At 42.4% G+C, this 13,701-nt stretch overlaps 1 protein-coding gene and 1 non-coding gene across 23 annotated transcripts in view; both read left to right on the forward strand.

Moving 5' to 3' along the window:
• RERE (arginine-glutamic acid dipeptide repeats) overlaps positions 1 to 13,701 on the forward strand; it is a 468,002-nt gene that overhangs the window by 309,378 nt on the left and 144,923 nt on the right. For 21 of the 22 annotated variants that reach the window (XR_012426448.1, XM_065534721.1, XM_065534714.1 and 18 more), the window contains one exon: positions 7,554 to 7,602. Coding sequence is in view for 20 of the 22 variants with exons in the window: in XM_065534721.1 (XP_065390793.1) it covers positions 7,554 to 7,602 (49 nt within the window). In the remaining 2 variants the exon portion in view is untranslated. Of the gene's footprint in view, positions 1 to 6,569; positions 6,735 to 7,553; positions 7,603 to 13,701 lie in introns of all 22 variants that reach the window. The other variant, XM_074021234.1, reaches the window with a different exon arrangement.
• LOC123571169 (small nucleolar RNA SNORA77) lies at positions 4,166 to 4,290 on the forward strand. The gene has a single exon (XR_006695342.2). It is a non-coding gene; the product is annotated as a small nucleolar RNA SNORA77 (small nucleolar RNA).

Here is a 13,701-nt window from a genome sequence, read left to right on the forward strand (position 1 = left end):
TTATTTTGCTTGTGCTTGTTATGTAACTATAATACACCTAGATTTTTTTTTTTTTTTTCTCTGAGATAGTCTTGCTTTGTCCCCCAGGCTGGAGTACACTGGTGGGATCTCGGCTCACTGCAACCTCTGTGTCCCGGGTTTAAGCAATTCTTCTGCCTCAGCTTCTTGAGTAGCCGGGATTATAGGCGCACACTACTGCACCCACTGCCACGCTTGGCTAATTTTGTATTTTTAGTAGGGGCAGGGCTTCTCCATATTGGCCAGGCTGGTCTCGAACTCCTGACCTCAGGTGACCTACCCACCTCTGCCTCCCAAAGTGCTGGGATTACAGGCACGAGCCACCACACCCCGGCCTACACCTAGATTTAAGATAATGTACATGAAAACTTTTAAGATGACGATAAAGATAGATGTGTGTGTATGTAGCATTATCCAGGACATGACTTGCATCTTTGGTTTTTTAATTCATATGGTAGTATTCTTTATCTGACCTGGCTAGGATTCATACTGCCTTTGGTCTGGATTTTTCTTCTGAAGTTGATGACCACCCTGGCTTTTACTAGACTTACTTTGTTTTTGTTAATTCAGCAGCATTGTACATCCAAGCAGAAACCTCTTTAGTAGCTATGTTTTTTTGTTGTTGTTGTTGTTTGTTTTTTGAGACAGTCTTGCTCTGTCACCCAGGCTGGAGTGTAGTGGCATGATCTTGGCTTACCGCAACCTCTGCCTCCCAGACTCAAGCAATCCTCCTGCCTCCGCCTCCCGAGTAGCTGGGACTACAGGCGCCTGCCACCACGCCCGGCTAATTTTTGTATTTTTAGTAGAGCGGGGTTTCACCATGTTGTCCAGGCTGGTCTTGAACTCCTGAACTCAGGTGATCCGCCCACCTCAGGTGAGCCACCATGCCTGGCCTGTTTATTTTCTTAAAGACACAGTCTGGCTCTATTGCCCAGGCTGGAGTACAGTGGCATGATCATAGCTCACTGCAGCCTCAAACTCCAGAGCTGGAGTGATCCTCCTGCCTCAGCCTCCTGAGTAGGTGGGATTATAGGTGCATGCCACCGTGACCAGCTAATTAAAAAAACATTTTTTTAGAACCTATTGCCCAGGCTGGTTTCAAACTCCTGAACTCAAGCTATCCTCTTGCCTCAGCGTCCCAAAGTGCTAGGATTACAGGTGTGCATCACCATGTGTAGTGCTATGTTGTTTTGAACACAGGATAGAAAGAGACCTGAATTTCTGTGAATAGCAATACTAATATGTCTGTTAATATCAAAACATTAATTAAATGCCTTAATACCTAGAAATGAGATAATACTGTAGAGCACCTAGGACAGATAGTAAGTGCTGAAATGTTAGCTACTGTTATTATTAATCAAAGAAGAAAGCTGGCATCTTCTAGATGAATTTTAGCCTCCAGGACTTTCTGAAGTTAAGAATGTGCCATAATCAGTGCTTCTCAGAGCATGGCTTGTGGACCTCATTATTACTATTATTGTTATCATCATCATCATTTTCTTTTCTTTCTTTTTCTTTTTTTTTTTTTTTGGGGCAGAGTTTCATTCTTTTTTTACCCAGGCAATGGCGTGACCTTGGCTCATGGTAACCTCTGCTTCCCGAGTTCAAGCAATTCTCCTGCCTCAGCCTCCCGAGTAGCTAGGATTACAGGCACACACCACCTCGTCTGGCTGATTTTGTATTTTTAGTAGGGACGGGGTTTCACCATGTTGACTAGGCTGGTTTCGAACTCTTGACCTCAGGTGATCCACCTGCCTTGGCCTCCCAAAGTGCTGTGATTACAGGCGTGAGCCACCTCGCCCAGCCTATTATTATTTTTTAATCCCAAGACTTGGCTTCCGGACCTAAAAGTCTTCTGCCCTATATACCAAAAGACAATAATTGTCTTGAGGAGTAGCCTTGGTTCCGTCGAGACATTTGAGTTAGAAGCGAAGCTAGCCACTTTTTTCATGGAATATCAGTTACTCTTTGAAAGAACAACTGACAGACAAACTGTGGCCATTCAGACGTGGGCATTTGGCAGAAACTTTCTTGAAGATGAATTAAGTGAGCTTCTTATTTCAAGGAAAACACTGATATTACTTGACAAGGCTAAGATATAAACTTTCAAGTGAAAATTAGAATTTTGAAAAGCTTGTACTCACCACTGTGAGCCTGACAGCTTCTCTACACTGAAAGGCATTTCTTATGAGATAGGTGATATTAATATGTTTTTTAAAAATACTGTATAAAGAACTGGTTGATATTTGAAAGATCTGCAGAACTGAGTAAACTGACATTCTCCATAAAACCAATGCATGACATTACAAAATCACATCTGAGTAGAAGATCCATTCATTCAAAGGCAAGACAGACTAACAGATTTCGGAGTAGCACAATCCAAAGTCTACTGATGGGCTTTTAGATTCACCTTGTGTATACATCTTTAAGAAATGATTACTTGTTGAGTTTTTGGTTTTGGTTTTGTTTTGTTTTCTTTTCTTTTTGAGACAGAGTTTCACTCTTATTGCCCAGGCTGGAGTACAATGGCACGATCTTGGCTCACTGCAACCTCTGCCTCCCAGGTTCAAGCAATTCTCCTGCCTCAGGCTCCTGAGTAGCTGGGATTACAAGCATGCGCCACCACGCCGGGCCAATGTTTTGTATTTTTAGTCGAGACAGGGTTTCACCATGTTGGCCAGGCTGGTCTCAAACTCCTGACCTCAAGTGATCCTCCCACCTCGGCCTCCCAAAGTGTTGGGAACTTGTTGAGATTTTGGTGTAGTATCAAAAAGGCTGTTCTTCCCTTTTCTAATAACATGGCTGTGTTAGGCTGGATTATCTTCATATAATTTAACCATAACAATATATTGCAGCAGATTGAATTGAAAAGTAGATAGGAGAAACTGTCTTTTGTATTAAGTCAAATATTAATGAGATTTGCAAAAACATGAAAGAATGCCTCAGTTTTCACTAAAGCTTTTTGCTTAAATGCAATTACTTTTTATAAGAATATGCATATTGTTATGTAATGGGCTTATTACTATTTTTTAAATCAATAAATATTTTGAAAGTTTTCAAAAATTTGGATTTCTTGGGATGTTCAGTAATTTTTATTTTTATTTTTTGCAATAAGCTTTATTTCCATTTTGTCCAAAGCTTGGGAAAGGGGTCCAGGGTAGTGGCTGGAGGTGCCGCTTAGGCAGAAGCCCTGAACTTTTAGAGAGGCTCCTAAAAGGTTGCTGGGCTCTGTAGGCTCCTAGTGGTGATTGAGGGTGAGTCTTTTGGAAGAAACACTTACCCAGCCCAGCCTGGGGAGGTTGATCTGGTAGTCGCCGATCTTCTTGTTGAGTTTCACCTCCTCATCTAGGAAGTAGCTCTCCAGAAGTCACGGAGATGGGGGTCTGTGCAGGCAGAACTCAGGGCCTAAAGATCGAGGGTCTGGTTCACGTTCTTCCCCAGGGCCATGGTGACTTCCATGGCACCCAGGGTTTTTACCCCCACTCATTTTGAGATGGCTTCTCCACATCCTGGAAATGGGGGCCAATGCCACACACACATCTTCAAGAGACACTCTGTACCCTGAAGCTTCTCGGTAGGCCAATTCATGGAAGAAGTCACCTGTGCCTCCCAGAGCCACATCATTATGGTTTAAATAGAAGCCCAGAGAGAGATGGGTGTAAGAAGCCCATAGATGCAAATTGACCAGGTGGTTGATGGCGGCCGCTACCTTGATGGGATAATTCTGATGAATCCAAGAGCTCACGGTTGGTCAGCAATGAGGCGCTAACCACAAAAACAGTGGTGGCTGGTCCCAGAAGCAGGAGATGGCCAAGAAGAAGGGTCCTGGAGGTTGCAAATGGAGAGGAGCTTGGAGGGCGGTGGGAGGCTGGAACAGATGGAGTCCCAGGATGTGTGCTGTCCAAACATTGTTGAAATGAGACAGATTCTGGGACCACCAAGATACACTCCAGTAATTATTAAGAGTGTAAAAGGGTACAGAGACCTAAAAGTTTGAGAAGTGTCGTGTTACACAAAATGTAGTCATTGCATCAAGATTGCAATTGACAGTTAAGAGTGTTTCCTACAAGCTGTTGATATTATGTTTAAATATTATTAATGAGTGAGGTATGAACCACAAAAGGTGCATTCAAGAAGGGGGCAGTTCACAGACTCACTTTGCACCTGGCTGCAGCCTCATGGGCGTGCTTTTTCCATGTGCCAGGGAAACATTCTGGGGCGTTGTGGCTGCCTAACCTATCAAGGGTGATGCAACTGTTTCGGGATACAGGATTTAAAAAAAAAAGAAAAAAAAGAGGAGAGCATTGTGGCAGCAGGGGAGGGATACTTAGTTCAGTAAGGAGGATTCTGATTGCTCAGTGGATCCAGATATAGCTGGATGCTGGCACTTCCCCACCATGTGTACTTCTTGTCTTTATCTTCAGTTCATATTCTGACAGTTTTTCTGTCAGATGCATCAAGCTTTCTCTAATGGGGTGTGTTGCTATCTACCTCTTTATATCTTGGACCTAAAAAGTACTTTTGCCATTTATTCTGTATTTTGTAACTCTTGCATATAGTAGGTTAATGCCATTGTCTGCACCTCAGATCCTACCTGCTGAAAAAGAACTTTGTTGTATTCCTTGCTACAGAATCCTGATATTTAAAAGTTACATACAATTTAAAAATACTTTGTTGCAAAGAGGGATTTTAAAATAAGCTTTTAAGAAGGTTCCTTATTTTATCTTGGTTTTCATGTTATAGCCTACTTATTAGTACTCTTCCCTGATATAAACTTAAAAGAAACAATTTTCAAGTCTCTTAAGATGGCCCAATACATTTTTTGTCTCATTTCTGTTAGTTTAATAGTAATTATCTACATCCTATTTTTATGGAAATACGTGACATATAAGTAGTTCTAGTCAGCCGGGTATTGGGGAGTTTGTTTCGTTATCATGGCACATTGGGTTTTTTTAGCTAAGTATGACAATAAATTAGCTTATTAAAATAAAAATGGGGTTGGGGGGTGAGTCGTGGTGTCTATAATTCCAGCACTTTGGGAGGCTGAGGTGGGGATCCCTTTGAGCCCAGGGTTTTGAGAACAGACTGGGCAACATAGCAAGACCTCATCTCCAAAATAAAATAAAAATGGAACAGGAATGTTTTTTCTGGAATTATCAAGGACTTAACAGTGCAGCCATGGTATGGAAATGATATCCAACCACTGGAGAACTCTAGAGTAACAGACCTTCTGGAAGAACCCGAAGGTTGAGCTGCAGGCACAAGTTACTGAATGGGCTATGGCTGAAAGTTTCTGAAATGATACATTCTGGCTAGACCTGCTTGTAGGCAAGAAAGCGTTTGGAAAGTATTTAGAACTTTTGGCAGCTTGTTTTGCTCACAGCTAGTTAGAAAATAGGGACAAGTTGGAAGGGAAATAGTGGTAACACTGACTGCTTGCTTGTTTTTCTTAAAGAAGTGCTCGTGATTAAAATAACTTGGCTGATTTGATTCCTCTACATACCTCCTAAAGATACAGACAGACAATTAGGGAAATCTGGGCATAGCATACACCTGAATATTAAGAAATTGCTAATTATTATATGTTGTGATATATTTGATTGTGTCCAAATCCCTTATCTTTGGAACCTCCTAAAACAGCTTCTTCCATTTCCTGTATAAACCTATGAGAACAAACCATCTTTTAGCTTCTTTTTTCCACATGCCATTCTCCTAATGAAGAAATGAAGATGATTTGTATGATGAAGTCATCCCACATGCAAGCATTTCCCCATCACCACCCCTCCCTTTCAGCCTGCCACCTCTGCATGCTTTCATTTTTACTTGGAAAGTCCTCTTTTTTTTTTCCTGCTGCTAGGCCTGTTATCTCCTTCTGTGTCTCCTCTTGAAGCCTGCCTCATTTTGGTACCTCCCCTTCACATTTTTGTACTGTGTCTTCTGAAGTGTCTTATGTTGATTAATACGGGCATCAGCCTGTTCTGGTGTTTTGGTGCAGATGCTGCCTCGCCAGCTGGAGGCTTGTAAGATTCTTGAGGACTGGACCACCACATTTCTCCTTCTTTCTCTTCTTCTTCTTCATCATCTTCTCCTTGTCTTCCTCCTCCCTTTCTCCTCTTCCTTCCTCCTCCCTTTCTCTCCTTCTTCCTTGTCTTCTTTTTTTCTTCCTTTGTCACATTTACTACCACCTTTGCCCAAACAAGATTATTCGTGAGAAAATGGTTGGATTAAAAGAAGAAAGTACTGGACCCAGGTGCCCTAAAGGAAATAATAGCTTTCCAAAATGTATTTTTAACAATTTCAAACATAGTGGGTATGGCTATCAGATCCATGAGAGAAAAACAAGGGCATGTGCCTCCTCTTGGGCCATCTTCTTTGACACTGTTTTGTTTGTTGCCTTGTTTATAGACAGGGTCATGCTCTGTTGCCCGGTCTGGAGTGCTGTGGTGCAAACATGGCGCACTGCAGCCTTGACCTCCCAGCTCAAGGGATCCTCCTAACTGGGTCTACGGGTGTGCACCACCATGCCCAGCTAATTTTTAATTTTCTTATAGAGATGGGGTCACTTTGTGTTGCCCGGGCTGGTTTTAAACTTCTGAGCTCAAGCGATCCTCTCGCCTTGGCCTCCCAAAGTGCTAGGATTACAGGTGTGGACCACTGTGCCTGTCCCTGTTTGCTGCTTTATCCCAACACCTAGGACAATTCCTGGATTATAATAGGTACTTAAATATTTGTTGGTTGGATGGATGGATGGGTGGGTGCTTGGGTGGGTGGATGGATGGATGGATGGGTGGGTGGATGGATGGATGGATGGCTCAGTCTGTGTCCTAGGATAAGTTTTCTCATTTGTATTTTATAAGGCTTATGGTAGGACACCCTGAAATGTTTTGAAAGGAAGAAATGTGTGACTGGAATTGTACTACAGGAAAGTCCATCTCTCTGAGGCATGAAAGAATGATGGTATAGGGGCTGGGTGCGGTGGCTCGCGCCTGTAATCCCTGCACTTTGGGAAGCTGAGGCAGGTGGATCCCTTGAGGGTCAGGAGTTCGAGACCAGCCTGGCCAAACATGACAAAACCCCAAATTATTAAAATTACAAAATTTACTGGAATTTACTGCTAAAATTACAAAAATTAGCCGGACATGGTGGTAGGCACGTGAAATCCCAGCTACTCAGGAGACTGAGGCAGGAGAATCAGTGGAACCCAAGAGGCGGAGGTGTCAATGAGCCAAGATCATGCCTTTGCACTCCCGCCTTGGCGACAAGAGCGAGACTGTCTCAAAAAAAGAACGATGATATAGGAAGGTTCTCATGAAAGGTAGCTGCAGTTCTTAGGATTTTAGAAGGAAAAGGTTTTAGAGGTGTGTGTGTGGTGGTGGGTGGTGTATGTATACAGAACATTAGAAGTAGTGGGGACGTTAATTCTTCCTCATTTTTTCCTCATTTATTTGAAGAGAATTACTTTTTTTGAAAAAATGTGTGAATGTTTATGTCAAAACTATATTGTGCTAATTTAATCTGCTCTATTTCTGTTCCAGGAGGCTGAACAGTACCCAGGGTGAGATTCGTGTTGGTCCTAGTCATCAGGTGAGGTTCATTTTCATAGCTTCCTTAATAGATTTTTGTTTCTTACTATTCTGCTGGCACTTTATTCTGTTGAGCAGCATCTTAGAATGTTGTTAAGTGCTATAGGGAATTTTGTATAAATACGGAGGTTTTGTTTTTTTTCCCTCAGATCACCACATTTCAAAAATTGTGATGAAATACATACATGAAGTAAAATTTACCATCTCCCATTTTTAAGTGCACAGTTCAGTAATTAAGCACATTAATATTGTTGTGTAGCCATCACCGTCATCTATCTCCAGAACTCTTTCTATCTTGCAAAACTGAAACTCTGTACCCAGAAACAGTAACTCCATTTTCCTTCTGCAGCATTGGCAATCACCATTCTCCTTCCTCTCTTTGTCTTTGACTGTTCTACCTGATAAAATACCTCATGTGAGTGGAATCATACAGTATTTTGTCTTTTTGTGCCTGATTTATTTCACGCAGCATAATGTCCTCACTGTTCATCCATGTTAATAGCATGTGTCAGAATTTCCGTCCTTTTTAAGGCTGAATGACCCATTGTATGTATGTATCACAGTTTGTTTATCCATTCATCCATTGATGAACACTTGATCACATATTTTTATTTAAAACATTTTAAAGCCAGACGCGATGGCTCATGCCTGTAGTCCCAGCACTTTGGGAGGTTGAGGCGGGCAGATCACTTGAGGTCAGGAGTTCGAGACCAGCCTGGCCAACATAGCAAATCCCATTTCTACTAAAAATACAAAAATTAGCTGGGCGTGGTGGCAGGTGCCCGTAATCTCAGCTTCTTGGGAGGCTGTGGCAGGAAAATCATTTGAACCCGGGAAGCGGAAGTTATAGTGAGCCAAGATCGTGGCCACTGGACTCCAGCCTGGGCAACAGAGCAAGACTTCGTCTCAAAAAAAAAAAAAAAAAAAAAAAAAAGATAAAAGATGTTTAAAATCTCTTTTCCTGGCTGGGTGTAGTGGCTCTGGCCTGTAATCCCAGTACTTTGGGAGGCTGAGGCAGGTGGATCACCTGAGATCAGGAGTTTGAGACCAGCCTGGCCAACATGGCAAAACTCCATCCCTACTAAGAATAGAAAACTTAGCTGGGCATGGTGGTGTGCACCTGTAATCCCAGCTACTCAGGAGGCTGAGGCAGGAGAAATCACTTGAACCCAGGGGGCAGAGGTTGCAGTGAGCCAAGATTGTGACACTACGCTCCAGCCTGGGCGACAGACTGAGACTGTCTCCATAAAAATAAACAATCTCTTGTTCTTCAGCAGAGTCAAGATGGTTAGGACACTTTTCAGTCAGAGAGTTGCTGTGTCACCACTGTTGCCCTTTCTTATTTCGTCGCATTTACTACAGCTTTTTGGGTTTTCTTGTTGTTTTTACTTTTTTTAGAGACAGGGTCTCACTCTGTTGCCAAGGCTAGAGCACAGAGGCATGATCACTGCTCACTGCAGCCTTGACCTCTTCCTGGGCTGAAACAATCCAACCTGTCTCAGCCTCTGAGTAGCTGGGACTAAAGGCATGTGCCACTGGGCCCGGCTCATTCTCTTTTGATCTCATTGTCAGTTAGGATGCTTTCACTGGCAGTACTCTGGCTCTGTTTCTGTCTCCCATGTCACAGCATCCTGATCAGGCAGGACTGGGGCTCTGCTGTGCTTCTCTGAGACTCTCTTGTACCCAGGTGGCCTCCATGGAGGTGGCGTCATCTTCAGCTCAATTCGACTAATTCTAAGATGCACTTTTTTCCTTCACATTTGCTCTCTGTGGTTGGACTTCATTGTATATTCTGTGGTGTGGTTATAATTTATTGGCTACATTTTATCCTTTCTCAATGCACATAAAATAACAGTGGATCTTACAATGAATGAAGTTCAGCAAGTGTTGAGAGGAAGAAAGAATTGGACTTCTTTTGCCCTTAGGAGCAAGGAAAATTTCCCCAGCATGTCCCCAGTAGATCCACATATTGTTGCCATGGATTGGGTCATGTGTCTATTTCTAAACCATGAGGAAGGAGTTGAGGATGATTAGCACTTGAGTTGGAATGGATGCTGGGGAGTACACAGCTAAGGCCGTCATGTCTAAAGACATGGGATACAGGCAGCAGTGAGCCTTGGAAAGAAATTAAGAAGTGAAGGAGTTAAGAAGTGAAGTGAACACAAAAACTATCAGGGTCACATAGTTTATAGAAGATACTTCTCATCCCAAACCTGGGGTTATAACTAATACAGACGGAAAGAAGCTGCAGGAGGACAATGTCTGCTTGTGCAAGTAGAGTCTTTTGTTGGTGTGTTCCATTAGGTGGGCCTGACTGCCGCCTTGGGGCTGTATTTTCCATCTGGGAACCTGGTACTCACCTAATGCCACTCAATTCCGTCTCCTATTCCCTACTTTCTCTTGCACTGTATTTTACTACCCATTTTTTCCCTCTCACTGTGTGTTTCCAGTGTCTGGAGATCTTTGTACCAGACTTTTCTTTTATAGATTTTTTTTTCCTACCATGAAAGAAAATGTAGTTCCTAAGGAAAAGATGCTTACATTCTTGGAAAAGGAGCAAATTTACTGTGATTGGAGTTTTGTATACTACCATTTAAAATCAGATGTTTGGTCTTTTACATCAGATTTTTTTTTTTTTTTTTTTTTTGAGACAGAGTCTCGCTATGTCGCCCAGGCTGGAGTGCAGTGGCCGGATCTCAGTTCACTGCAAGCTCGGCCTCCCGGGTTTACGCCATTCTCCTGCCTCAGCCTCCCGAGTAGCTGGGACTACAGGCGCCTGCCACCTCGCCCAGCTAGTTTTTTGTATTTTTTAGTAGAGACGGGGTTTCACCGTGTTAGCCAGGATGGTCTCGATCTGCTGACCTCCTGATCCGCCCGTCTCGGCCTCCCAAAGTGCTGGGATTACAGGCTTGAGCCATTTTACATCAGATTTTAAATGTATTCTGTGTGCTTCATTTTCGAAAAGAAATGTCTTGGAGCACCAAAAATAATAGAACTTTTAAAAAGGAATTGGCAACATTTACGTTTTTAAAGTTTTTGACTTTTGGCTCACGCCTGTAATCCCAACACTTTGGGAGGCCAAGGTGGGCAGATCATTTCAGCTCAGGAATTTGAGACCAGCCTGGGCAACATGGCAAAACCCCATCTCTACAAAAAATACAAAAATTAAGTGGGCATGAGGCCGGGCGCGGTGGCTCAAGCCTGTAATCCCAGCACTTTGGGAGGCCGAGGCGGGCGGATCACAAGGTCAGGAGATCGAGACCACAGTGAAACCCCGTCTCTACTAAAAATACAAAAAATTAGCCGGGCGCGGTGGCAGGCGCCTGTAGTCCCAGCTACTCAGGAGGCTGAGGCGGGAGAATGGCGTGAACCGAGGAGGCGGAGCTTGCAGTGAGGCGAGATCGCGCCACTGCACTCCAGCCTGGGCAACAACGTGAGACTCCGTCTCAAAAAAAAAAAAAAAAAGTGGGCATGGTGATGCATGTCTGTAGTCCCAGCCACTCAGGAGACTGAGGTGGGGGGATTGCTTGAGCCTAGGCGGTTGAGGCAGCACTGAGCCAACCATTGCACTCCAGCCTGGTGACAGAACCAGACAGTCTTAAAAAAAAAAAAAAGCAACCTTTTTATTAGGGGAAATTAACCTTTTTATTATACTAACATATACAAAAGCAGGGAAAGAATAATACAATGAAGTCCTTCTCTTCATTACTCAGCTTCCACAAGTATCAAATCCTCGTCAAACCCATTTCATTTATTCACCCTCACAGCTCTTCCTGCTGTTATTTTAAATATCTCACAATACATAATTTTCCTTGTAGATGTTCCAAAGATAAGGGATTTGGACACAATCAAATATATCACAACATATAATAATTAGCAATATCTTAATATTCAGGTGTATGCTATGCCCAGATTTCCCTAATTGTCCGTCTGTATCTTTCTCTGTTTCTTTATATTTTCATAGTTCAAATTAGAATCTAAATGAGAGCCATTCATTACAGTTGGTTGATACATCTCTGGCTGGATCTCAGCTCACTGCAAGCTCTGCCTCACGGGTTTACGCCGTTCTCCTGCCTCAGCCTCCGGAGTAGCTGGGACTACAGGCGCCCGCCACCTCGCCCAGCTAGTTTTTTGTATTTTTAGTAGAGACAGGGTTTCACTGAGTTAGCCAGGATGGTCTCGATCTCCTGACCTCGTGATCCGCCCGTCTCAGCCTCCCAAAGTGCTGCGATTACAGGCTTGAGCCACCGCGCCCGGCCGATACATCTCTTAAATCTCTCCTAATTCACAGGTCCTTCCCCCAGTCCCCCAGTGCATGTGGTAAAGAAGCTGTTTCATCCCGTAGGGTATTCTATAGTCTAGATTTGGCTGATTGCATTAAATTTGTTACCTTGTTCTTTGCACGACTTGAGAATTAGTAGTTAAATCTAGAGGTTCGGCCGCGTTCTAATTTGGTACCCTGCCTTCCGGAAAAATGCTTCCTGGGTGGTGGTATGTACTTCTGCCAGGAGGCTCAGATGTCTCTTTTTTAATTGTAATTAGCAGCCACTGATCATTTCTTTCTTTCTTTTTTTTTTTTTTTTTTGAGACAGAGTCTTGCTCTGTTGCCCAGGCTGGAGTGCAATGGCACAATCTCATCTCACTACAACCTCCGCCTCCCGGGTTCAAGCCATTCTCCTGCCTCAGCCTCCTGAGTAGCTGGGATTACAGGCGCCCGTTATCACGCCTGGCTAATTTTTTGTATTTTTAGTGGAGATGGGATTTCACTATGTTGGCCAGGCTGATCTCGAACTCCTGACCTCATGAAACACCCGCCTCAGCTTCCCAAAGTGCTGGGATTACACCCGCCTCAGCTTCCCAAAGTGCTGGGATTACAGGCATGAGCCACCATCCCTGGCTGCCACTGATTGTTTCTTAGATCCATTATTTTATTAGGGATTTCAAAACAGTGATATTCTAATTCTACCATCCATTTATTCATTGTACAAATAAAATGAAACTTCACCTTTATCTTTCAATGACTACCAGTGGATTTAAGATTATTTTTTAATCTATAATGAACTGATTAACGTTCCTGCTGTATTTGTCCTTTTCACTTAATCCCAGTAGTTTTTGTCCTTTTCATTTAATCCTTTTTCTCTGGTAAGACATGATTTTACTGCCTCACCTTATACATTGTATTCCCTAGATCTGGAATTAAACTTGTCTCAGAAGAGCCCTCTTTTGTTGTAGTGGGAAGTGGTATTTATATACTGGGTGCTGGGGTATTCATTCTTACTGGGTTGGTTGCTATTTCGAGGCCTTTTCTGTAGACAGAATAGGAAATAGGTGTTTTATTTTCCTACTTTCTTAAAGATAAAATACATTATAAATTTATACTGATATATCCAATTCAAATTCATATTTTTATATGGCCTTTATACTAATTCTGTCCTTCTTTTATCTCTATCTTTATCATTTTCCCGTGACTCAAATCCTATTTTTTAATGACACCAACAAAATTGCTTATTTGCTTCAATTCCATAATATACATATAAAAGCCTAGAATAACAATAATCACACTGCTACAAACAATATGCTTATTGAAAACAGTTTAGTATTGCATTTTGTTTTGTATATCCTGCCAGGGCTGTAAAAGCAAATTAATATATCTTAGAGTTACTTGAAACAGTTCCTAGAGTAGAACCAGCTGAATTGTTGCATTTCTTTCCATTTGGTTTACAGTTTTAATGAGATTATTATTATTTAAGCTTCTTGTTTTCATTCCCTCTGCTCCTTCTTAGATAAATAATAACATAATATACATCCTTTTTGCCACCTTTCTTTTAACAAGATATTCTTGTGTTCTCCTCATAGCAGTATATAGAGCTCCTTCTCATTCCCTTCTGTAATACTGTTTCATAGAACTCCATGTATGAATGTAGCAGTTTATTCATCTAATCCCTATTAATAGGCATATGAGTTGATTGTCCAGTCATTTGCCATTACATGTAATGCTGCAGTGAATAGCCTGTGCATATGGATTTTGATGTTTTTGCCAGTGTATCTTGGGGCTATATCCCTAGAAGGGATGGCTGACTTAGAGGACAAGTGCATATAT

This window comes from Macaca fascicularis, chromosome 1 (genome assembly GCF_037993035.2).
Source record: "Macaca fascicularis isolate 582-1 chromosome 1, T2T-MFA8v1.1".
In the NCBI taxonomy this organism is placed as follows: Eukaryota; Metazoa; Chordata; class Mammalia; order Primates; family Cercopithecidae; genus Macaca; species Macaca fascicularis.